We start from the raw sequence: 25,485 nt of genomic DNA, 5'->3' as shown, positions 1-25,485 counted from the left end.
GAAAAAGGAGAAAAATTTAATTACGGGGTGGTTGAGACATAAAATACTTTTTACACTTCATTATGTTTCAGTTAATGTGCATCTGAAAAATTACAGCAGAGGATTACTTCACTGTCAGGAATTGCAGGTGACGGTACTAGTGTTACTCTAAGTGTATCACAACAAAATGCACTGAGATCAGGGTCCTTTTACTTGAGTTTCAACTTCAAAACAGCAGAGTTCTACTAGCTGTAAATGTCACGAGACTCAAGAATCTCAGGTGTACTTAACCAAGCATTTAAATGTAAAATCACATTGTCAGTGGAAAAAAATTTGTAATGTGTAAGCCCTCGAAACTTCATCAAAAAAACTGGTTTTTGTAAGGAAAATTATTAAAGATTTCTACGTGCACAGACTTCCCAAATCCCTGCACTCCTAAGAGTAGAGTTTTCAATCAAACTAAAACACGTAAACAAGACTTGTCATGATAATCTTGTCAGTTGAGTCAAAGAAGAGGAGTATTCCTATTATTTTAATCCAAAAGTTTTTCCTATGTTAATTACTTCAAACCAAATAAATGCTCAAGAAAATTAGAGTTTTGTTTTCAGTAAGGAAATCAAACACTATAAACATAGAGCTCAAGACATCTGGCCATTTTTATAGAGAAATCTATAACTACTGATTACTGTCATCATAAGTCATCAGTGAAAAAAAATCTGATAAGCTCTCCTCAAGACAATTATTTGGCTGAGATTAAAATTCACAGATCTGCTGTACTTACCTGAGCTTGTTCAAAGTCAAGGACACCAACACAATAAACTCTAGCCCCAAGTGACCTGGATATCTTTGCCTAATAGAGGGAGAGACAGAGAGAGGGAGACAGAGAGGTGAATTATTCAAAGATCAGGCTATCCATGCAGAGACATACAGCAAAGCACACTGGGGTGGAAAGAACAGTTTCAGTTCAACACTCACCTCCTTCTCTGCATACGATGGCACCAGACCGTCCAACTTACCATCTGTCAGAGCAATTATAATACTGGAGGTCTTTAAGCCTCCCGCTTTCTCAATTTGTTCATTTGCCTGAAAAGGAAGAATAATTGTCCAACTCACAAGTTAATCTAAACTTATAACCAGCATGTTCCACCAAGCTGAATTTGTAAGTCTAGCAAAGTCAAAATACATTGGACTGGCTTTTAAAACAGGGTATTTTGTGTTAACTATTTTAATTTGAAATATACATATATTGACATTCTAGAACAGTAACTATTTGGTTTAAATGATACAGGCTTTTAAGTCTTGGTCGACCATAATCACAGAGAAAATGTGGTTCTCTGAATATAGCTGCAGAGAAAAGGGGAATTTCCTTAAAAGGCAAAATGCTATCAAAACTTTTCTTATCACTGCAGTAAATGTTTCCTGTCAGTCTCATTCCTAGAACAACTAAGAGCATTTTTTTTAAATTTTAAGATAAACATGTAATAGGGTCTTTGAGTTTTTCTAGAGGGGTATATTTATTTCATTACAGAGTAAGACAATATTCTCTCCTATACTCATAAATGTAAAAGAACTTACCAGCTTTAGTCCTTCATGGATGTATGTCTCTCCCACAGGACTAACACGTTTTAAATTGTCCAAGCCTTCACTGATTTTGCCCCTGAAAATAATATATTAAAAAATGAAGCAAAAGAAAAACAAGCAAAGATCACAATAAACACTTCTCCAAAAAAGTGGCAGTTTTGCAAGTAAGGCTTCTTTAGTAAAGGAAAAAACTTGGGCTTTGAGGGCAGATAGCGCCTCACACTCTCTGTCATGTTAAGGAGTATTTAGTAATATCTGTATTTGAACTGCGAAAAATAAAAGTACTGACAATATGAAATGTCTTGAAAAATCCAGGCATATTCTAGGCATTTTGATATGACAACAGATTTCTATCATATTTGTTTTACTAAATGCTAAGGAGTAAAACATTTTCCTTCATCCAAAAAAAAAAAAAAAAAAAAACCAAACAAGGATTGAGTGAGTCAGCTTAAGTGAAAAAATATTTCTGAAGCACTCATCTCATCCCACCTCCCTAGAAGCTGGAAATTTTCTTTGTCACCTGAAAATTCCTAAAAGCACATTACTGAACCCATACTTATGGAAAAGAATATTTCCTACTTTTGTCTACCAGAGTCAGAATTCTGATGAGCTAGTCACGTTCATGGCACTTTCTCACCCATCCAAACCCCAGCTCATTCTCTTGAATATTGTAGATACTTAATACATATATGATGAACAAATGGGAGAATAAATGACTGGATGGATGGATGGATGATAATGGATTCTTGAGAGAGACAAAATAAAGGAAAACCATAAAAAAATCTTTTTCATCGTCACTAATTAGTTATCTCAATGGAATTTGTCTAAAGAAGTATAACTACAATATTATGAGTTATTTTGTGTGTGTAAGTAAAAGACTCATTTTTCAGGTTTTTTAAATACAGTTTCTAGAGACCCCTTTAAAAATAAAGAAACCACAAGAATCTTGAGATAAATACAACAATGTTGCAAAAACAATCTAAAACAAACTCAAATTTTCTTTCTAAAATTTTAAATTTAACAGAACAAAGAGATCTGAATATATTATTTTCAGAATTTTAGTTTTTAAATAGAAGTAAAAATATACCTTTCTAAATAAAAAAGTCTTGAAATGGTAAACTGAAGTATAATGTTTTAAATAAAACACGAAGAGCACCCACACTACTGAAGATGAGAGATGAAAGATTAATTATAAAAAATATATTATCTGAACGTCAAGAAACGTACTGGGATCACACACAAAATTACAGAATTTATATATATGTATATGCACACATATATATGCACATATTAAAACAAATGTCAAATATAGCAAAAAATTTATTTTGTCATGCTGTGAAGTTGTGTTTCAAATACTTGAAATAAATGAGTCATTAATCAGAGCCTCATTCACATTTTAAAAGTAACATAATGCTTATATTTTAATATTGTAATGAAAATGATTATCAGACAAGTTCTCCATCTCAAGAAGTTGCCAGAAAGAAACACAAGACAACTTTCAAAATATGTTCCTAATCTTCCTCCTTCCTAATTCAGTCATCTCTACCAATCCATGTTGATTTTCCCTTTCAATACTTGGTATAAAATCTACCTATTCTGAACCTAACTTTAACTTCAGTTTACTCTTTTTTTCTAAGGTGCCCCAACCGTATCCATACTCAACTTTTACTACAACGAATAATTCTGTTTCTCAATGACATTCTACTTTAAAATAATTTTACTAACTTAATTTAATATTTTCACTTCTCAACCAGACTGAAAGTTTACGGTGCCCTATCACCATGTCTATTATCTATAATGTAACCCCCAACTTTGCACTTATTAGTGATGATAAGGCCTTTTACAAAGTAAGTGTTCAATACATTTTTCAATCTCCATAGGAAAAAAATTCATCATTCCACAGATGATGGAGTAAATTACATAATTTATAAACTTGTTTTATCTAAATATTTATGTTTTAATACCTACAGAAACGACTTGAAACTAATTCTGTCTGAGTGTAGATAAAAACCAAATATTTGATGCTTCCCAGAAATGAGTGGCAGCGTGTCCTCAAGCATTAATGTTTGCTGCCAAAAGAGAAATGAAAAAGACAACTGAAATTCAACTTTACATAAACAGATTTTGCATGGTAAAAATTGCCTTCTCAGTTCAGTTCAGATTCAGCTCACCATTACTTCTGAAGACCAGACAACACCAGCAGGAGACTCTAAGCTGAAAGCCTGGCCAAATGTGGGATTCAGAGTCTTTGGGAGGGTAGGGCTCTGCTAGCTTATCTCACTGGAAGAACAGAGCACCTCTTTTCTGCCCATACCTGCCACCATAATATTCTAAATTGCTCTGATGCATCATTACTTTTGAAGCGACACAGTCATAGAAGGAAAAGTGTTCCTTGCCCATAACCATTAACATCAACACATGTGAGTCCTGGTTGCTCACTTTCCAAGGTAACTACGTAATCTATCAGCCTCTCCTCCATTAACAAGGGTCACTTCGGGGGAAAAAATGGAAACCAAAACAAGACAGGGCAGATCTCAGGCCTTTGAAGGGCCCCAAGCAACTAAAAATAAGTTCTAAACTTCTCTGTTAGTAAATGGTTAACTAGAGGAAAACAGAATTATGTAGTAGGTTAAACATATAACTCATGGGGTAAAATGATAGAAAATAAATGAGGAAAAATTGTCTCTGTTATAAAAATCAGCTCAAATCCAACAACATCTTAGAAGATCAGCTTTACTGAGTTTGGCTTTAACGTTATGTCTTCAACTACAAGGCAGAGCAATCCTGGAACTACTTTGGTATTTGTTGTGAAGCTGTAGTCAAGGATGCTGCTGTCATGATACACAAAGTCCCCTATGAGGTCACAAGGCAGAAGCTCCTTGGCCACGCCTGAGTAATCACCAGACACTTCCTCCTTGTGCTCGCTACAACTCTGTAAACTCTTTCTTGCCCTGACAATCGGGAACCCCACAGTACATTTCTCACTCATTCAGAAAATTCTATAAGTTCATATGGTGATCACACTGCTACATTCTCTTTTCAAAGAGCTCAACCTTTCTTTTTATATGTTAATAATTTTCTGTAATGTTATTATATTCTGTGTAGCTTCAAATACTTTCTGGAAAAGAGGCAGAATTTATACAAATAAACTGGGATATGAAACGTCTGCTTTTGCTGTTGTTGTTGCTGTTGAGCACCAGGGAACCAAAATCTATAATCAACTCTTTCTTCTTGTTTTTATAATTATATTGATTGAAAAGACAGAATGAAGGGGTCAGGGGAGGAGGCAAAAACACACTGACTCATTTTGTTTTCATCTATGAAATGAATACTTTCAGCTCTGTTAGTATCTCTCAATTATCTCTTCTGGGTAGGGAAAGGAAGAAAGAAAAAGGGCAGAAGAAGGATAAGAAGACAAGAGATGAGAAGGGCAGGAAACAAGGCAACTACAACTACCATACATGGCACGACAGCAATGGCTTTTCTCCATCCGTAGGACATTTGGGATCATGGAAGGTGCGCATGATGTCATAGCTAAGATAAAGATACATTTTATAAACAATGGCATGAAAAATGGTTAGCAGCAAATTCTGACTTGCCCAACTAGCATAATTAAGGCATTATTTTAAGTACTTTCTGCTTGTGACTAAGGATGTACATTTATACATCTGTACAGTACTTAAACTTTTCATCCTAACTTTCCAGATTTCAAAGCTCTTCCCATATTTCAATCAGTCTGGATGTGTGTAGATTACCTACACACATCTGCTGAGCACCCCCTGCTTGTGAATACCGTGATCCTACGCGGTGACAGGAGAACGACTCACGCTTAGCCCCTGGCTACTCTCACACACATCTCTGCAGATGCTGTGTAGTACTCCACCTTGGCCGCACACTGGAACCACCTGAGGGGCTTAAAAAAAAAAAAAGAAAAGTTCTTCTGGACTCTAACTGAAGAGATTCTAATTTACTTGGTGTGCAATGGGTCAGGGAACTTTTTGGAAATTCCCCAGGATATTCTAATGTGCAGCCAGAACTAAAAACCTCTAATCAAGTCTAATTTACAGACCTTGCACGTGGTTGGAATGCTCTCTTCCTCACCTAATTTGTCAATTTTTCTATCGAAAGGGTTTTTAGGGTGACTAGGATAATCTTTTAAACTGTAAAATACAGTTTCTGGGATGGTACGGCTTATCGTCAGAGAGAACATAAATTAATTTCAAGCCCTATCTCATTTTCTCATCTACAAAACAAGGATGAAAATACCTACCCCATGGCCCACTGTGTGGACAAGACGGCACATAACAAGCACTGAGTTAGCTGTCGCTACTGTCGTTGTTACCGCTGGTACTGGTCATTCCCCCGTTAGTAGGATTTTGTTCACCCAGTTTACTTTCTTCTTGATTCCAAAGAGAGCTCACTCGGCAAATTGAGGGTTGAAAAATTTTGATACAGAGACCAGAAAGGAGGAGAGAAAGGGAAAGAGAAAAGAGGAAAGAAAGTGTTATACTGAAGCTTTGGTGAGGAGAAGGCCCTAGAAAGGAATTACATGGAAAGACAGAGGATAAGGTAGGAAGACTCAGGGGTTGGAGCAAATAAAAGATGAACCGAGACTTTGACTCTGCAACTGTTAAACTGTGTAACCACCAGCACTTGGGCGGTTTCCTGGAGCTCGGTTTCTATAGTCATAAAAGTAAATAAGAATGCCTGTTCCAGTGGAGTTTGGACTCACTCACTCTACAAATATTTATTAGGTGCCTACTATGATGTTTATAATATAATGTTATTTGGCAGCACTGAGAATTCAGAAGGTAGTGAGTGCCTGGACAGAAGACAAATTAGAGGATATTAAAGGAGAGAGACAGGAGAAAGGATATGAGTAGTGCCCCAATTAAAAATATATATATTTTAGGAAAACTGTAGTCATTTCTAATAAATGAAATTTTGACTCTCATATTGTACTAGCAAAGTATTTCTACATATTGTTCTTAAGTCCTTGAGAGTTTGAATACAATAACACTATTCAAAATCATGGAGGTAAAGGAAATGTATCAAGATCTATTCCAACCTAACTCAAGGAAATAATGGTAATGTTAAAATAATAAAAGTAAAAGCAAATGTATAAATGTTGTTAATAAAGAAATAGTTTTAATTTATACAAATGAATTAGAGGGATGAGAGGGAGAGGCTAAAAATAAATAATAAAAGTAAAGGATACTTATTCAAAATTTACTGATATGGGTTATGGGTTACATGAGAATCTGAAGAATATTGCCAGAATTACCAGTCTAATTTGTTACTTTGGTTATATACAAGTTTTTTTTCCCTCTAAGCTGGTGTGTTTATTTCTGAAATTCATCTTTGGGATTTCATTATTCCTTTCATATAAACTATGGTAGATAATCTCTAAATATGGCCTCTGTCAATTCCTTCCCACTCTCTATGTGCCCCTCTCCCATCAAGAGACAGAATTTATCCCCTATCCCCTTGAATTACTGTGTGGCAATAGAATCAGGCAGAAATAATGTTCTTAGATATGAGTTCAACCCCTAAGAGAACTGGAGACTTTGCTTCCTTACTCTTACAATTCTTGCTCTTGGCGTGCTCTCTCAGAACCCAGTCATCATGCTGTGAGAAGCCTGTGCCCCGTGCAGAGATCACACGGAGGAGAACCAAGTTATTCCACTAAACAGCTCTAGCTGAGCCCCAGGATCTACGGCCAGCCGCTGTGACTACAGCACCAGGTGACATCAAGTGGGGCAGAGAAAGCCCCGAGCCGAGCCACTGGCCCACAGAATCATGAGCGACAACAAACTTGCTGTTTGAAACACTAAGTTTGGGGGTGTTTTTCACGATCACTGTGCCAGTTGCAGGTCTAAACCTTAAAAAGGCAAGGGAGTTTCCTCTTTGTGCCCTTGGGAGCTAGCTGCCACATAAAAACTTAGACTACCTGAGATCACAGTTAGGGGGGGGAAGCCCAACCCAGCCATGTGCAAAGAGCCACACAGAGGAGAACAAAGACTCTGGTCAACAGTCCCAGCTGAGCCCCAAGACACTAGCTGGGGCCAGCACCAACACCAGCCCCAACTTGCCAACCGTGTGAGTGAGGTCATTTCAACTCTTCTAGCCATCCCAGCTTCCTGGTTGACAACCCAGGAAGCCTAAGAGCTGCCCGTTCAAAGCACAGTATTGTGAGAAACAATACATTCTATTTATACCCCTAATTTGGGGGTAATTAATGATGCAGAAATAGATAACCAAAATAGGCATCGGGACTAGGGTAGGAGCTAAAGGAGTAGGACCTTGAGGAGACTCATAATAAAGCCTGGAAGGGCAGTGAGCAAATTGTAATCGGAGGCTCAGTTTAATGGTTATGTCTGCTGCATTCTACTGGTTAAAGAAAGCCATGGCCCAGCCCAGATTTTTAAAATTATATGTCTAAAAAAATATTGATTTTACATACATATATGATATATATATTATACATATTACATTTATATAATTATATACACATGTATGTAATATACATGGGTATCTATGTAGTTGGTGCTTCATTGGAGGCTGCAGAATAACAGTCTACCACAAAAGCAAAAAGCTTCGTTTGTCTATGCTACCACATGCCAATTTAGGTAACGGCATAAGAATAAATGTTACAGGTATTTACATCATAGGTCAGTTCTGTTCTTTATTCTCAAGAGATCGTTAGCCAGGGACATTAGTTCTTGCAATAAAAAAACTGTAAACAAAATGCAGGAGTACACAAGAATTTTATAATGATTAGCCAGTTACATAACATCATTAAATGTTTATTTTAGAAGATAAAACTTAGTAAAGTGAGTAGAATATGAAACAAAACAATGTTCTCAGGATGTTATTGATGTCTGTACAAAATTACTAATGATTTATAATCCACTTAGCATTGTACTTTACCTGAGCAATTACATATATAAAGCATTTAGCAAAATGTCTGATACACATAGTATGTGCTCAATGAACTTCATCTACTACTTTTATTGTCTCCTTCCATTAACAAATCACAATATTAATCAGTCTGACAAAATTAGAAAAAAATTATATAAAGGAAAATCTGTTCATGCATTCAAATATACCCAGCCTAGCTATCTATTTAATTGTGCTATTATATACTGCTATGCACAACATACTGCATGAAAGACAAATTGAAAAAAAAATGTTCCATACAAGTTCCTCAACTTAAAAATTTTTTAAAGGTTTCAAAAGAGGGAAAGATGATTTTCCAGACACAAACACTGCTAATACACTCTATTATCTCAATAACTTGTACTTCATATAAAAACTTGCTTATGGTTTCTTTAACATGCCACTCTAAGACCAATATATGCCAAGGTCTCTGTGGTCCAGAACCCAGACCAGTGAATCCAAAGTAACAAATGGTTCAAAAATATCTGCCTACAAAATGCTCCGCATGATCTGGGTTTTGAGGAAAGGTTTTCTCCAATTTAGTCTACACCTAGCAAAGTGTGGTACACAGCTAACGCCTCAAGTTCGTATCTACTGCGTTTTGTATATTTTTACACCATTTTCCCAGTCAGTGCGAGGAGGAAGTGACCTTCGTGTTTTGCCACTTCAGTGGGCCAGGTCTGTCTCCCAGGCATCAGTGACAATGTATTTAATTTTCTAGAACATACTCATAAAGCAGATGTGGGACTTCACTGAAGTAACTATTCACATATCCACAGCTAGAATCTGAGTTGCTGCCATGCCCAGACTTCTCAGGATTAGCACAATGTGTAGCCAAAGCTGAGTCTTCTAAACAGGAGTAATTACTTCCCTAATAGAATCAAAATAAAAACAAAAACAACAACAGTAACTAGAGTCAGTGCCTCTCACCATGTCACTGGTCTGTAAGAGAACAGAATACACTTAGAGGGTGTCTTTGAAGAATGACAAATTCTGACTAATTGTGAAAACTGGAGAAGAGGAACAGCGAGCCAGAGGCAGTGCAGCGGTTAAGTGCTCACGCACAGGAGTCAGAACTGGGCCTGAATCCTGGCTCTAACTCCTCAGCTGAGTCACTTTGGGCAAAGTCACTCAACTTCTCTAAATTTCTGTTAGAGTTCTGGCACGCAATGATGAAAATGGTGATGATGGGGTCCACCCCAAATCCCATTTCAACCGCAGCCTCCTTCCCACGCTGTCATCAGTTAGGCCTACGCATCACTATATGCATGTAACCATCCCTACCCTGCAATCTGGTGGGCATGATTAGCTCCTTTTAACACACATGGAGACTGGGCAGCAAGAGAGGAAGTGACTTGTCCAGAGTCACACGGCTTGTATACAGCTGCTATGTCCCTCCGACCCAAGGCCCAGTCCTGGCGCTTTCACTTAACAAGGAGCGTGTAGGACCCTCCAAGGTAACAGCTGGATATGCTCTACTTTCTACTCTTTTTAGCCCTGTAATTCCATTCTTATTGCAAGATAGTTATCTCTGGCTACAAAAGAAGTCAGTAACATTTCTTTTTAATTTCAACATTTGTTTAATTTTTTTCTTTTACAAATAATACATTATTGTTGAAATAAAACTGAACAACCCAGAGGTATGGAAAACCAGGAAGGCTCTCCCCACCTTGAATCTCCCTGCTAAGACCATATTGTTATTAGCAATTTGTTGCCCATCTTCCAGACCTTTTTCCATGCATTTATTCTCACACACACACCATAAAAACAGTTAAAATGTTTTCACCATTTTTATTTATCACCCTTAACAGAATGTTCTGAAACTTGCTTTTCTCAATTAGTATATTAGATAATTTTTCATGACATATGTGGATTTTCCAATTCTTTTCATGACTGTATAGCATCTCACTCTATGAATACACTCTGATTTAATAATGAGCATTTAAATTTAATACAATTTTCATTATTATGAACAATGCTGCCGTGTTTAATTTTGCACAGACTTATCTTTGCCCAGTGGTGCTAGTATATTAGTAGGATGTAGTCCTAAACAGTAGAATTGCTGATAGGAACCTTCAAAACTTTTAGATACTGAAAGTTTCCATGCAAAATGAATGAACTACTTTACAGATTAACAATTCTTATAAAAAACTGTTTTATCACAAATAAATTTTAATTCAGATTTAAAAGAATTAGGAGAAATCCTTTCAAATACGAGAAATGTGTATATTATTTATACTTTTCAATGTAAATTTAATCAATTGACTTCTCTTTAAATTCCTACAAATTTGCCTAAGAAATATTTTTTTCCTAAGTAATTGATTATTATTTTCAGGTCAAATAATTATGACTTTTTCAATTTGGGGACAAAGGTATTGAAAAGAGAGCTGAAAATGTTTATAACTGATCTGTAACAATAGGAATGAGAAAATCAACAAATGTAAGTCATCACTTATTTCTCAAGGAGAGAAAGTACATGATAGAAGTTAATAACTCAGGTTCTAGAGTCAGACCAACTCAATCATTCGTTAACAAATACTCACTGAGTATCTATTGTGTGCCAAGCTCTGTTCTAGGTATTAGATACATGGGTGAATAAGACAAAGAAGACCCCTCTGCTCTCATGCAGTCTGCACTAGGGTTACAGAGATAAAATAAACCAATTAATTAATTAAACAATTTCAGAAAGTGATAACCAAATAAGAGTATTGTGAGCCATTACTGGGAGGATGGGGCAGAGTTCCTGTAGGCTTGATGGACAAGTGGGGCCTCTCAGAGGACGTGGTGCATGGCATGAGGCCTCAGTGACAAGACTGAGCCAGTCAGGGGAAGATCTGGGGCAGAGAAAGAGCAAAACTCCTGAAGTGGAAACAAGCTTGGCCTGTTGTGGGAATGGAAAGAAGGCCGGGGGCGAGACTGTGGCACACGATATTGTAGGAGAGGACTGGGTGAGCAATCAGGTAGAGCTTTAAGGCCAATGGGAAGCGTGTGTCTTCTATGCTAAGCCATTAGATTGTCCTAAGTGTGAGAGTGGCATCATCTGCTTTACACTTTAAGAGACCATTCTGGCTAATACACTCACCACTTACTAACTGTGTCCTTTGATAAACTACATTACCTTTCTTAGCTTCAGTTTCCTCATTTGTAAAGTTGAAATAACAGTATTTATTACATGGAGTTGATATGAGGGTTAAGTGAAGTAATGACTGGAAAACATTTTGCATAATATCTAGCACATAATAATTGTTCACTAAATGTTTTTAATTAAATCACTTTTATGCCATTAAGATTATATTGAACAGAACTAAGCATAATTCACTATCCCCAATTATACAGCATAATACCTAAAAATATCCTTTAAAATTAGTCCTGATTTAAATTGTCTAATATTGAGAGGCTGGATATTTCCATATTGTACCAACACTTGGCACTTTTCCATACCTGATCCTATATAGAGCTCTGAGCTGTTCACATGTATGTGTACACCCCCTACTCTCACACACATGAGAGATTATTCATCCCTGTGTTACCCCCAGGGCCCACAATGAACAATACACTGTGTATAGGGTAGGCAAAGCAGGTAGGTAGGGAGGTGGATGGACTAACAGATACACGAAGGATAAAACTCACGGGGGCAAGAGAAGAAGAGAGTGTTTCAAATTAAAATAACAAAATAATAAAGTTTTAAAATCATGAGTATATAACATGTATAGCTGATCATTTCTTGCCATGTTTATTATTCTATTCATGCATCTACGTAGTACTGACCAGTACTTCCTGCTGAAACCCTAACAGAAGAGGTGGTTCTACACTGCCTTCCAATCTTTCTTCATATCTACTGAAAATATTTAGCAACACTCTGAGAAACATGAAGGAGGCACTTCTCATATTTACCAAGGTGCTGAAGAGTTATGAGCAAGAGAAAGAAAATTGTGAAACCTGCTGTATTTGACCTTTGCATTTCCTTTGCTCACATCTGTGAGTGTGACATACGACATCAAGAAAGTTCATACATAGAATTCCCCTTTCTAGGCTTTGAAAGAAGGATCCTCAATAGCTGTGAAAACATTTGTTTAGTGATCTTGCATCTAAATATGCAAATGGCTTCCACACACTTGAAAGTGTGTAACAGATGGAAAGTGACCTTATATCCAAATACAGAGGACCATAGAAATTTGAAAAGTTACTAATTTAATTAAATAAAACTAGTAAAAGAACAACTAGGGTCAGGAAATAATATCCTTTAGTGGAGACTTTTCTGTGATACACAAAATACTTTTCTATGCATTGTCTTATTTTTGATCTTCACAACTCTTTTAAGAAAACATGGTAGATTATGTCTGCAGTTTATAGACATAAAAACTGACACATTGCATTGATGATTTATCCCAAGTCTCTAAATCGATAAGTAGCAAAACTGGAACTCTGACCCAGCCCTTCTTAGTGTACTTTCTGACACCCCAAACTAATTCAATAAGCCACAAATAGTGCAATTTACTAAAACTGAACTTATTTCTATTTAAAAAGAGACAAGGGAGCCAACTATATATAAAACAAGTTGAAAGTGCATTACTAAAATTCGTCCTGGAATATTATAAATCCTTTCTAACAAGACAATAATCCCTTTATAGAAGCATAATTCCTCCCTGCTCATTAAAACACTACATATTCCCTAGCTGCAGGTAATAACAACAAAGCCTTCATCTCTTGAATTACATATATGCCAGACTCTTCCTACATTCTCCACATTCACTGACTTCAGTTCTTACAACAACCTTATGAGGAAGGTATTGCTATCATCATCGTCATCATCATTACATAAGTGGAAAAAAAGGAGGCACGAAGAGGTTAAGTAACTTGTCCATAACCATTCCGCTTGTAAATTGGTTCAGCAGCTTTTAGCTGCAATATTATGCTGCCTCTTGAAATGGAAGCCTCTTTATCCCATTCCAACTTCTTCCCTGTTAGATAGAGTCAGTGCTAAGGGAAGAATCTCTAATTGTGATTAACCATTTAAACCCTGTCCGCGCACGTCCACAGAATGCCAGCCTTGTCGACCAGTGACTACCCTTCATCAAAGTGCTGGAGAACCCACATGTAAAGTACCTAACAGAAAACCGGACACAGTGTATGCAGGTGACAATTGCTGAGTCCACTATGCATCTGGTATTACTCGAAATGCTTTTCTCTTTGTATGCACTCCATAAATGTTAAAACGGTTCTTTTTTTCTCCTAATGGAGAGACTGGATCAAAAGCTGTATCTTTGGAAATTAAGCTGGGCAATGGAGATAACTTCTTTTCAAGAAGGCAAGGACTGTTATGTAAGTGGATATAGAAAGCTGCTATATGCGGGTTGTTAGGGACTACTATTGCTCTGGCCCTCGATGAGACCCAGATGCCCAGAGGAAAGTATGAAAGGAAGTGTCAGTGAGATGACTGAGGTTGTAAGCTGGACTGCTCACCTGCAGAGAGATGTCCTATCCAGGAAAAGTAAAACTTAAAGCACAAAAAAATCAGAAGTTTGATTGATTTGCTATGTCAATTCTGTGAATTATATATAAGTTATCTGCCTGAGTCCCTTTAAATATTATGCTTTCTTGACATTTTTAAAGAAAAACATTATTTAAAAAAACCCATATACACATAACTTTTCAGAAATCCACATATTATGCAAAACAAAGTACAATAATCTCTCTTGCTAAACTTACAGTTTGGAGAAATTTGATTTCCAAATGTTATTAACCCATTCATTTATTCAACAAGAATTGAGCAAAAACTATCTTGCATACTTTGTACTAACTGAAGTAAATACAAATATGAAGCAGAATTATCTCCCTTCCCACTATGGAAAGCAACTATTCTTCAAAATATGTCAATGACCACTTCTAACTTGTCACAATGATGGATTCAAAGGCCATAGAAATGGTCATATGAAACACTGTAACATTGATTTGGGAAAAAAAATTTATATATAAATTTGAATTTATATATATGTGTGTGTATGTATGTGTGTCTGTGTACTTGAAAGCAAGTTCTTTTATAAAGGTAAACATATTCAACATCAGTGGACCTCAGAGTAAGACTGGAGATACAGGATGTCTGCTCAATCCAGTAATATATCCAAATAGGTCCGTGTCTTTCTCCTCCCTAATGTTCTTCAAATTCCTAGTTGATTAATATATTACATCTAAACAAGAAAATGGAGAACAACTTATAGTACCAGAGAGGGGGGAAGTTGGGAAGCAGTAAATACACACAACTAAGGCAGGGATCTGGGTTTCACTGCACATTGCACAGCCAATATGAATGATATTGATTTTCAGATTATCGGCTCTTTTATATTACTCATACCTCCTTTCCCCTCTATTAGCGAAGAGAACTAAATTGTTTGTGCATTTGCTTGATTCCACTGAGAGACCTGAAGCACCACTTCGAAATATCAATCATTCCTTCCAGATTAGTCTCTACTAAAAGCTTGCAGTGAAATGATAATGCACTAACCTGTCTCCAGTTAATGGCAAAATAATGGTCGCTTGAGAAGAAAACACAATGAAAGATAATCTCATTTGAGGGCTGTAAAATAAGAAAAGAGGCAGTTAAAGCATTTTTAAAAGATATTTTGATACCATACAGATGTATAGCTAGGGAGTCTCAATTAAAATCAGTCTCACTGAATAGTCCAGGCTTCTTTTAAATGGAACTCCCTAAGTGGATACACCAAGTCTGCTCAGCACTACTGCATTTGTCATTTTGGATTTAGTCAGTGCTTCTCAGTCCTCAAGCACTCCTCCCTGACCCATTGGATCATTTAGGGAGAGACTACCTGGAAAGATAAATTCTAGGTCAATGCAATATTCGTTTCTAGGAAGTGCTTCTTCCTTTGGAGTTCTACCTCATGTCCTGCAAGGAGGCCAGTCCCTTCAGAGTGATTATCATTAGTGCTATTTAGGGCTCGAGAACAGCCCATTTGATTAAATTGCCACAACGGTGAGAGGAGTTCCTACAAGTTATTCTGAAGTAAGAAAACTAAAGAGTGTCATGGACAAAGTGAAAGAGATGAACAAAAGACATTTTTTGTGCTATGAATTTACTGCAGTTTATCTCATTTCACTTATTTTTTTTTATATTGAAGTGTAATCATTTTACAATGTTGTGTTAATTTCTGGTGTTCAGCATAGTGATTTGGTTATATATATCTATATATTTCATATTCCTTTTCACCATAAGCTATTATAAGATACTGAATATAGTTCCCTGTGCTATACAGCAGAACCCTGTTATCTATTTTATATGTAGCAGTTAGTACCTGCAAATCCCAAACTCCTAATTTATCTCTCCACCCATCCTCCCTTCCCCGACCCCTTGCCCGGTTAAGAATTAGTTTGTTTTCTATGTCTGTGAGCCTGTTCCTGCTGAACAAATCACGTTTTGATACGCATTTTCAGTTTTCCAAGCCTTGAACATCACATTTTCAATTGGCAACAATTGCCCTGGATAGCTACGTCTTTTAAGCTTTAGGCATTAATCTCACAGAATGGTTCTTGTTTCTAAGACACTCTATGCAACTCTTACTAAGATCTGAAACTGAAAATCTGAGACTAAGATCTATCGGCTGAAGATCAGAATGATCTCAAAGTATTATACATATTTGAAAAGTCATCCTGTTGGGTAGTCACCCTTTATTCACTTCCTATAATGTATCATTAGTTAGTAACCAGCAACTAAAGTCAAGCCAGAGAACTGTGCATTAGAGAATTCCAACTTGCAAACCCAACAAAATAAGAGCCCCATTTCTTAAAAATGTACTGCAGTGACCCATTGCTTTCAATGGAAATCTGTGGGACACTGCACACTATTGGATTAAATGAGAAAATTTATAAACAACTGTCTCTTCTGCCTTTGATATTTAAGGATACAGAGCCTTGTTCATTTTTTCTTTCCTAGACAACTCTACCTCAGACCCTGTCCAGAAATGAGTGTTATACTTGGCTTCTTAAGCAGGCGACTGATGATTGAACATGGACAAGCATACATTTTTATAGGGATAAGCTTACTGCTGCCAATAACTGAAAGCAAGGATTGCCTAGGCCTCTACAGATTGTTTGAAGTTACTTGCAACATGACTTTCAAAATGTTTTGATCATCCAAGCCTGTTTTACAGAAAACATTTGGGCTAACAAGACTGAAAGAAGCAATATTTAATGATACAGCTCCTTTTCATGTCCTTTCCATTATTCTGATAAACTTGAATTTGCTCATTACATTTTTTTTTTCTTAAAAAAAAAAAGGAAGGGAGGAGGCCTTCAAAAGCCTTCACCAGGCCTCAAAAGCCTGGTGTCCTAGGGGTATTTTTAAATAGGGATGCCACTAATTCTTAGTTACCTCTAAATAAGAGAGTAAGCTGGATTTTATAGCAGTTGTGCTTTTTATAGGAAACCAATCTTTCCTAGTAAGGCTTATTGCATATATAGAACAGTTAAATTTTAAACCAGCCACACACCCACACATTGTGTAAACACAAGTCATTTCTTTAAACACACACACAAGTGTCTTTTCTGGTAGTGGGTTATTAACACATGTTCTTTTGAAGTTTACCAACACTTTTTTTTTTAAATGAGGACCTCTACAATGCTAAGAATTGTGTGGAAAGAAAAATATATTATGGATACTATTAGCATAAATGTTTAATGTGATAAATTATGAGAAAGCATAACTGAAATTCAAAACATGAAAATTCAGAAAGGAAAAGACATTTGGAATAGTATTTGAAGATACTTCCCCAGAGCCAGAGCCAAGTTTCTGGGATCCAGATGAAATAGGCCCTCAACAACTGAAGGGCTGTCCTAATAACAGCATGTGTGTGATAAGGTCTTGAGGCACTTAAAAATCAACATTGCAGTAAAGGCTTTCTCTGCAAAAGGTGTCCAAAAGAGGATACCCTCCCTACCCTTTGATTTACTTCCCTCCACTTCAAACTCCCCTGCTTAGAAAAGGAAAGTGAAGAAATACCTCACAAATCTCTCTGTAAGTTGCTGGACAAAATTGTAAATTTCAATCCAGTTATTTGCCACACTCCCAGACCTGAAAAAAAAATTGAACTGATTAGAAACATATTTACATGGGGTAACCTGACCTCTTCTTCACCCAAGGTAAATATCAGTAGCTGAAACTTAGTTGTTACAAGAATCAAAGAGGTCAAACCATCTTCAGGGATCACCGGCCTGCTAGTTGTTTGGAGTAGGATCCCAGCTCTTCAAAGTAAATACAGCCTTCCTTGGCAGGAAATGCAAACCACACTGGGCATGTTAACCTTGGATTTTGCCTAGTGACAATGAAAGTGCTGTGATCAGGACAAAACCAGGCAAACTTTAGCCATCATGAGGGGGTCACAACAGAGAAAGCCGAGAGTCTTGTCTGGATTCCAGGGACGCAGAAGGCTACCCCAAGTGGCAGCAATCTCGTTTCCCAAGAAGTCCCAAGACTGGCAAGCAGTGACTACTCATCTCCCCAGAGAGCCTAGCAGTTCAGGCCTTCTCCTGTCACCCCTACCCCACCCCCAGCCCGCACAGATCCGAAAGCGCTTGCCTTTCGGACAGAGGTATCAACAGGGCACCCACCCATCACCGGTTTCCAATCTTTCTGCCCAGGTCGCACACACATCTCACCCTCCCCAGCCACAGCTCACCACCCAGTGTCACTCTCACCAGAAGACCCTGGAACTCCCTCCCACACTCACTTGTCCAGGACGAAGTAGAGATCAAAGGCTCCTCGGCAGGAGGGTTGCTCCTGGGCGCTCGTCAGCCCCCCAGGACCGCTGAGAGCTAGCAGCCACAGCCCGGGGACCAACCAGCTCCCGGGACTGCGGGCCGGGGGCAACCCCGCCACCATCATGCAGCCAAGGGCCTGTGACTCCTTCCTGCTCGCAGCCCCCTCGGCTCGACTCGGTGGGGACGCTACTGTGGTACGAGTTCCCAGGGACGCACCCTGGGAAGGGGGACTGCCAGCAGCTAGGGCGCCCGCTTCTAGGTCAGCGGGACCCACTAACTGACAGAGGGAGGGAGAGGGGGAGGGAGGGAGGTCCTAGGAGGACAAAGGGAGACTGCAACCGCCGCAGCTGCCGCCGGAACTCTTGACGAATCCCAGTGGAAGAGAGATCCAGACCTCCCCCTCCCGATTCCGGAGAGTTCCTGCAGACAATGAGAGCCCACGGCGACAGCTCGCAAGAGAAGTTCCTCCCCAGCTCTGGTCGCCCGCCTGGGACCGGGGCCGGGAGTTCCAGTCCGCCAGGGGGGCTCAATGCAGGCAGCTGCAGTGCGCCGCGGGACAGGCACCCCCGGGACGCGGCCACTGCCGCGCAAACTTGGAGCGGAGACCCCTGTCTTCCGGTTCCCTTCCTCCGGCGGCTAACTCCCCTTGACACTCCAAACTTTCTTCCTTGCACTCCGCGCTGGCACAGCGCAGCCGGGCGGTCCCGTTTAGGGGAGGAGGCTGAGCTGGCCCCGGGGCTAGTGGCTCAGGAGAAGCTACTCTCACCAGGCCAGAAGGGATCTGGCCAGGTCCCCGCGGTGTCAGTGCGTCCCGGAGGCCGAGGGCGGGGCCTGATGCGAACCCGGCGAGCCACACACGCACACTTCTGGGTTCGTGCCGAGCTGAAGATGACTAACGGCTTGCCAGTTTTGGAAAGAGAAGTCGTTTAGAAAAACAAATGTCCTCTAGAAATTGAGCCGATCCATGTATCCTGCAGGCCCGGCCTATTTCAGCAGCTGTGCAGAGCAGCCCTCTGTGTGGCTGGGAGACTAGAAGTCTAGCAATCTCAATGGATGTGATGGCCCCCTCACTCTGCCCCACCTCTGCCCCGTCACTACCGCAAGCCGACTTGCTGCACCCTTACCTAAGGAAGGCAACTTCCTCTTTTATTATAAACCTACTTCGTAGTTCAGCTCACCAAGCCTAGAAACGGTGGGGTGGGGGAAATGGGGAAGTCGGGGTGGGGAGCTGGGGAGAGAACTCTTCAGGAATGGAGAGTTGTGCCTCAAAATATTTCATCCCACTTTTGTTCATCTCAAGCTCCAGATAGTAAGAATTCATCCTGGAGCAAGCTAGGCCACCCTCACCAAAGTTTGCATGCATTCAAATTCTCTGCTTACTCATTCTGCACCCACTCCCTCCTCTCTCCCCCTTCCCACCACCTCTGCCTGAGACTTTTGCCTTCGGCTTGTGGAAACCTAACAATCTTACTGATATACACACCAATGACTGAGGGCAATATAAAGTGTTACCTCCTCCTTTTCATTTGAATTAAATCAGTGCTTTTTATCATAATAAAAAGTTCATGTAGTACTTAATCACATATAGTACTTAATCCTGTATTGTCTTTCAGCAATTCTCTTGGTTGCCTGTGTATTTCACTTTTCATTTACATTATCTTTGACAAACAACCAGATTTGCAATCTCTTTGAAGTTAGAAACTTATCACTTTAACAAAGATTTATTGTGTACCTACTCTGTGCTAGGCACAGTTCTAGGACCTAGAGTTAATGCACAGAACATGATGACAAGCCCCAGTTTCCATGAAGTCTGTAGTCTGGTTGAGAAGAGAAACAGACAAAAATACATAATACTGTCCATATTAGAAGGTGGTTTGCAGAGATTTAAAATATGGTAATATGGGGGGGAGGGTATAGCTCAGTGGTAGAGTGTGTGCTTAGCATGCACGAGGTCTTAGGTTCAATCCCTAGTACCGCCATTAAAAATAAATAAACAAAATTACCTCCTCACCAAAATTTAAAAAAAAAATAAAACATGGTAATATCCCAGAGAATGACTGACTAGTTGACTAACAGAAAGAAGGCAGCCATTCCAAGAGCTAGAAGAGGAAACATTCCCAGTCACTGCAACTTTCTATTAGTATCAGCTTCACATATTGGAGAAACACAAAGAAAAGCAATGTGGTTGGAGTTTTGTAAGTAAGATGAAGTAAGAGAGGTAGGCAGTGGCTAGTTAATGTCCTTTATAAACTGTAATAGGGAATTCAGTTATTTTATATTGTGTGACAGGAGCTCATTAGAGGAGTTTAACCCCAGGAGTGCAGCATGGGATAAATTGATAGGCTCTATTTTTTCAAAGATCTATATGGCTGATATGACACAGTGAACTTGGAGGTGGAAAAAAATGAAAGCAGGAAGACCAGTTAGGAGACTATTGCAGTATCAGGGCACAATAAAATGGTACCTTAGACCATCCCTGCAGCGGCTAAAATGAGAGCTATGAATGGATGAGAGCGTCAATAAATACAGGTGGATCCCCAGTTTGGCAATGTCTGCCACTTAGAAATGGAAATTCTACTATCATCTGCTGAATCCACTGCTTCTTACCTGATAGAGTAGGGAGGGTACTCATGGGGCAAGTGGCTGATTGAGTGGAAGGTAACTATGCTTTTGTTAGAAAGAAACAGAATTCTCCATTGATTTCAAGTAAATCAGCTCTATAAAATGTTTCAGTGAGAGGGATGGCTATATTATAAGCATCCTAATTCCGTCTTCCTTGGTCTCGTTTTTTCTTAAGGTTCTGAAACTCTGATTCCTCTATAGCCATCAGGTCTCCAGACATATGTTACTACCTCTCATTTCAAATTTGGGCCCAACTGTGGACACTTTAATCTCCTTGACTTCTGACAGCAAAACTGAAACAGTCTTATATTCTCAGGAAACTTGTATTAACAGCTTGTTAAAGGCTTTTTCCAAAGTTTTAAAATGTTGGTTAAAACTGGTCTCCATTTTCAACTTCAGTTTTAATCAAGACAGAATCCAAGATAGCATATACCTTTAGCAATTGATACCATATCAGTACATGAATATAAAATCTGGGGGGAAAATCTGCCAAAAAGCAATGGCAACTGGTTTTAAGTTAGGGGGGGACAGAAGGTAAAGAAATATGAGCCACAATGCTATCCATGGACTCTACCCTCATGATGAAGTATTTTAAAATCACATTCATTGGCTTCCTTTTCCCCAAGCTTCGTGACTCAACTTCTGGGACTTCACAAACCTGTCCAAGAATCCATCTTGTCCTAGGCCCAAACTAAAGCAAAATACTTTAGACTTAAAACTCGTTCTTTCTGAAAATTCCTAGGCCCTCCTAGAATTCTCTCATTTAGCTCTCCTGACCAGGGTCACCTGGTGACTGACATACTAAGGTGTATTACCTGTCTTTTGTTTATTTGTTTGTTTGGGCAATTATTTCACCCCAGTTCCAGAACTTTTATCATTTCACTCATTTGCTCACATAAGATCTACAGCAAAGCAGGGATGTGGCCTCACCTAGCACAGACCCATAATTAATCACATCACGTTCATCTAATATAAATTAGTGAGAAGGTCATCAATTACTGGGGCAACCAACTGTCTCGATTTGTCCCAGACTGAGCGGTGTCCAGGGACATGGGCCTTTCAGTGCTAAAATGAGTCAGTCCCTGGAACAGTCCTTAAAGGAGGCTCTTGGTCACTCTATTTCCAAGCAACAGTGAGGGAAAGTGAAAGCAAGAGCAGACTGGGGATCTCACCAAGCCATGAAGAAGGAGCAGTAACAACAGCAAAGCTTTCTCTGCCCCTCTCTGAGGTGAGAGGGCTCGGGCACCGTGTCAGCGGGACACTGGCCAGGTAAGGCTTCAAAATGACTTTTGTACCATGCTGGGACACTGTTTAACTTTCTATTTTAAATCAAGGATGTAATAAGAAATGCAGATTTTTAAGTAGAGGGGGTTGGTTGGACTGAAGTATTTACATAAATAAATCTAGACTATTTCTCTTTTATCAAATTATCTGCATTTCTGCTGAAGTATTTGGCTTCATAATCCATGCAAGTCCCTACTCTTTGAAAGTTATTCTTTGTATCAAACTAAACTTCTAATTCAACATTAGAATTTATCACCTTATTGTATAAAATATGCTAATAAATCCAAAACATTTTAAACCCAGTTTAATGCAGTTAGAATGGCTTGAGATTGACTCCTGATGATTAAAAGTGTTCACCAGCCCCTCTATCATTGACCATTTCTTACACCCACAGAGCTCCTGCAGACTTTTGTTAAATTTTACTTAAGTATTTATTTACTGATTTTTATTTAACAAACATTTATTGATTCCTACTATGTATTTGGTAATTTTCTAAGCATAAAACTTATATCCCCTGCTCTCAGGAGTGCACCTTTCCAATACACTTCCATTAGTTTATTTCTGTCTCCCCTGACCCCAACAAAAAACAAACAAAAGAGGCAAATGAGCAACAATAATAAACACAGGGAAATAAAAATAAATGTATCCTTTATGAGTAAAAAATCATATCATCTATAGTATTTGCAAGTAGATAACTTTGTATGACATCCACAATGACAAGCATGACTCTCCCGGATGTGATTCATATTCACATTACACATGGAGTGATTCATTATATGATAACTTCCGGGACTTAGAGGAAGAAAATAAATCTACCTACAGGTGACAAAGCTTGTTTAAACTTTTATCAGTGTAGTTATTAGAGAACTAGATTTCCCCAATGTCTGAACTAGTTCCTGAGAGTGAACAGAATGCTTCTGGAGGGTGCAATTACTTCTAAATTAATACCTCTATCTATGACAATAAGGGATGCCAACCAATGATAGAAAGATTACCAACATCTGTATTTGGGATAAATGTGTTTTAAATTCTAGAAACAGACCTGAGACTCTGAGATATGCCTCCAGGAGATATAGTGGGTCTCAAGCAGCAAAGCCTACAAGGAGTAAAGGAAGCAAAAACGGTCAGAGGGAAAGCTGAACCGTGACACAGTTGCAAGGAAGCCTCAGCCACCCCAGGGGTAGCCCTGGAGCTGGAATGGCCTCACGCAGTTGTCCTGAATTGAATGAGGCAATGGGATCAGGGTTTTTGTCTCCCCGTGGACCAGCCTTTAAATGTGGGCTGCCCCCTCAAGGGAAGTATAACCTTGAGCAAGGCAGCTTCCTCTGGCTTAGGGCAAGTATAGGAGGAACTCAGCTATGAGCTGCCAGCAGTCACACTCGGCTGTGGGAGGAATCTCTCTATGATTCTGCAACCACAGCATCCGAAACATCCACAAAAAGCTAACCACCTGGTAGCTTGTTTGATGAAAGACTTACGTGCAACGTCAGACCTTCGCAAACGACTGCAGGCTCGGATTGGCTCCTGGAATAAAATGTCCTGTAACGGCATCCCTTCGTCTCATGCCCTCGATAGCAGACCTGGTCCAGGCCAGTTTCTCAATTCTTAGTGAACTTATTCTAATACTGTTCTGTCTGCTCTTACTTCCTACACACTTCAATGTGATGTATGTTCCTGAAGTGCAAAACCAGTCATACTAATCACCCACCTAGTAACTGCCAATGAGATATCATTTCCTAACAACTTGAGGCCCTCCACAGTAGTATCACAGATTAGCTCTTTGTCCTCACCTCTAACAAGTTAAGCATGTACTCAGTGCTCCAGAGAAACCACGATAGTCCCTGTGTCCCTCACATACACAGTTACACCTTTAGGGCTTGCCTCATTTTGTACCCCCATGTCCCTGACACCACTTTCCAGGTATCAAATTCTGTCTCCTCTTTCTCTTCCCTTCCATTCTGTTACTGAATAATCCAGGTCAAAGGCCATTAGGTGGGGCCAAGCCAATGTGTTACTGTCGAGAGGAGATATAGTAGTCCAGGGCAGGGTGTCAGAGGCCAACTGGAGTGAGGGGAGTGTCCCCCCATACAGGGAGGGGCAGCCTAGAGTAGAATACTGAGCCAAAAAAAGTGAGGGAGATTTCTACATGGTGGGGACAGTGGCCCAGGATGAGGAGTCAAAGAACCAGCCAGGTAAGAAGGATACCTGTGAAGACTTCTGGGCAGGGAAGGAAGCCCATCATAAAGTTGTTGGAACTTAAACACAGACTTCCATGCAGGGAGGTCACCCCAGTGCAGGGTGTCAGAGCATGAACAGGGCAAGAAATTCTACACTGGAAGACAAGCTATCCAGAATGTTGAAGCAGGTGAGGGGCAAGTAGAGGGTGAGGCAGCCTGGTGCAGGGTCTCAGAGCCCAGCCCAAGCAGTGTGAAAAGGAATTCTGCACAAAGAGCCAGCCTGGTGTGGGGCTGAACCCAAGCAGGACAACGAAAGTTTCAGCACGGGAGAACCTGGCACGGGTTACTGAAACCCAAGTAACAAATGGAGGGTTTGTTTTTTTTTCAGGAGCCACCCTCCCATAGGGTATCAGAGCCCAGATGGGTTATAAAAAGCACTCACACAGGGTAGCAGCCAAGTACAGTGTCAATGTCTCAGTAGGGGGCAGCAGGTGGTGACAGTGTCAGAACTCCTGCAGGACAAGGGTATCAGATTTGGTGGAGGGTAACTGTGGTGATGAGAAACTGATTATGTATAGAGGGATAGATAAATTAAATGAACATAGATAACACACTTCTCACCACCAGAGAAGGAAGTTACAAATGAGGAAATGGGAAAATAGTTATTCTTCTCACAGGTCCTTGATGCATCTTAACACAACTTAATTCATAAAACAGTTTTCAAATTCTAGTCATTTTGCTGTTTATCCCAGTGGGAGAAGTGATGGGAATCAAAGAGAATGGAAAATAAAAAGTTGCCTGAAATGGTGGACAGTGAATTAACTCACTCAACACTGACCCAACCCCTCTCCAGCATGCCTTTCTACAAGCTAGAAAAAGCTTAAAATGGACATTTCCTAAACTCCCTTACACGTTTTCCTCATGGTTTAGAATCCACCCATATATGCTCATGCCATACTTTGAATGAGAACTGAGGTGCATGAGGAGAGAGGCAGAGCTTGCATTGTCCTTTTACTGGTGCAGGGCGGACGTGACAGAGGCTGTGTGCAGGAGGCAGCACCTGGGGCTCATAGGTGGCTTTGGGGCTCACCCCCTCTAATCTCAGCAGAGTGGGCAGCTCCCTTGAAGCCCAGTG

The 25,485-nt window shown here is 39.6% G+C and overlaps 1 protein-coding gene across 4 annotated transcripts in view; it reads right to left on the bottom strand.

Annotated features, from left to right (window-relative positions):
- Window positions 1–19,241, bottom strand: part of ANTXR2 (ANTXR cell adhesion molecule 2) — a 134,102-nt gene extending 114,861 nt beyond the window's left edge. Inside the window, exons 1-6 of one of the 4 annotated variants that reach the window (XM_032457136.1) lie at window positions 18,237–19,241; window positions 17,510–17,581; window positions 15,002–15,073; window positions 1,555–1,636; window positions 955–1,062; window positions 761–829 (exon numbers count right to left, since the gene is read on the bottom strand). In XM_032457136.1, the coding sequence (XP_032313027.1) occupies window positions 761–829; window positions 955–1,062; window positions 1,555–1,636; window positions 15,002–15,073; window positions 17,510–17,581; window positions 18,237–18,391 (558 nt within the window). In that variant the 5' untranslated portion in view covers window positions 18,392–19,241. Of the gene's footprint in view, window positions 1–760; window positions 830–954; window positions 1,063–1,554; window positions 1,637–5,830; window positions 6,337–15,001; window positions 15,074–17,509; window positions 17,582–18,236 lie in introns of those variants that run through there. The other 3 variants (XM_032457130.1, XM_006190358.3, XM_032457151.1) reach the window with 3 other exon arrangements.
- Between the last annotated feature and the right edge of the window lie 6,244 nt (window positions 19,242–25,485).

Source organism: Camelus ferus, chromosome 2, assembly GCF_009834535.1.
Source record: "Camelus ferus isolate YT-003-E chromosome 2, BCGSAC_Cfer_1.0, whole genome shotgun sequence".
Taxonomy (NCBI): Eukaryota; Metazoa; Chordata; class Mammalia; order Artiodactyla; family Camelidae; genus Camelus; species Camelus ferus.
Note: the sequence above shows the minus strand (reverse complement) of the source record. Positions and strands in the feature narration are given on the sequence as shown.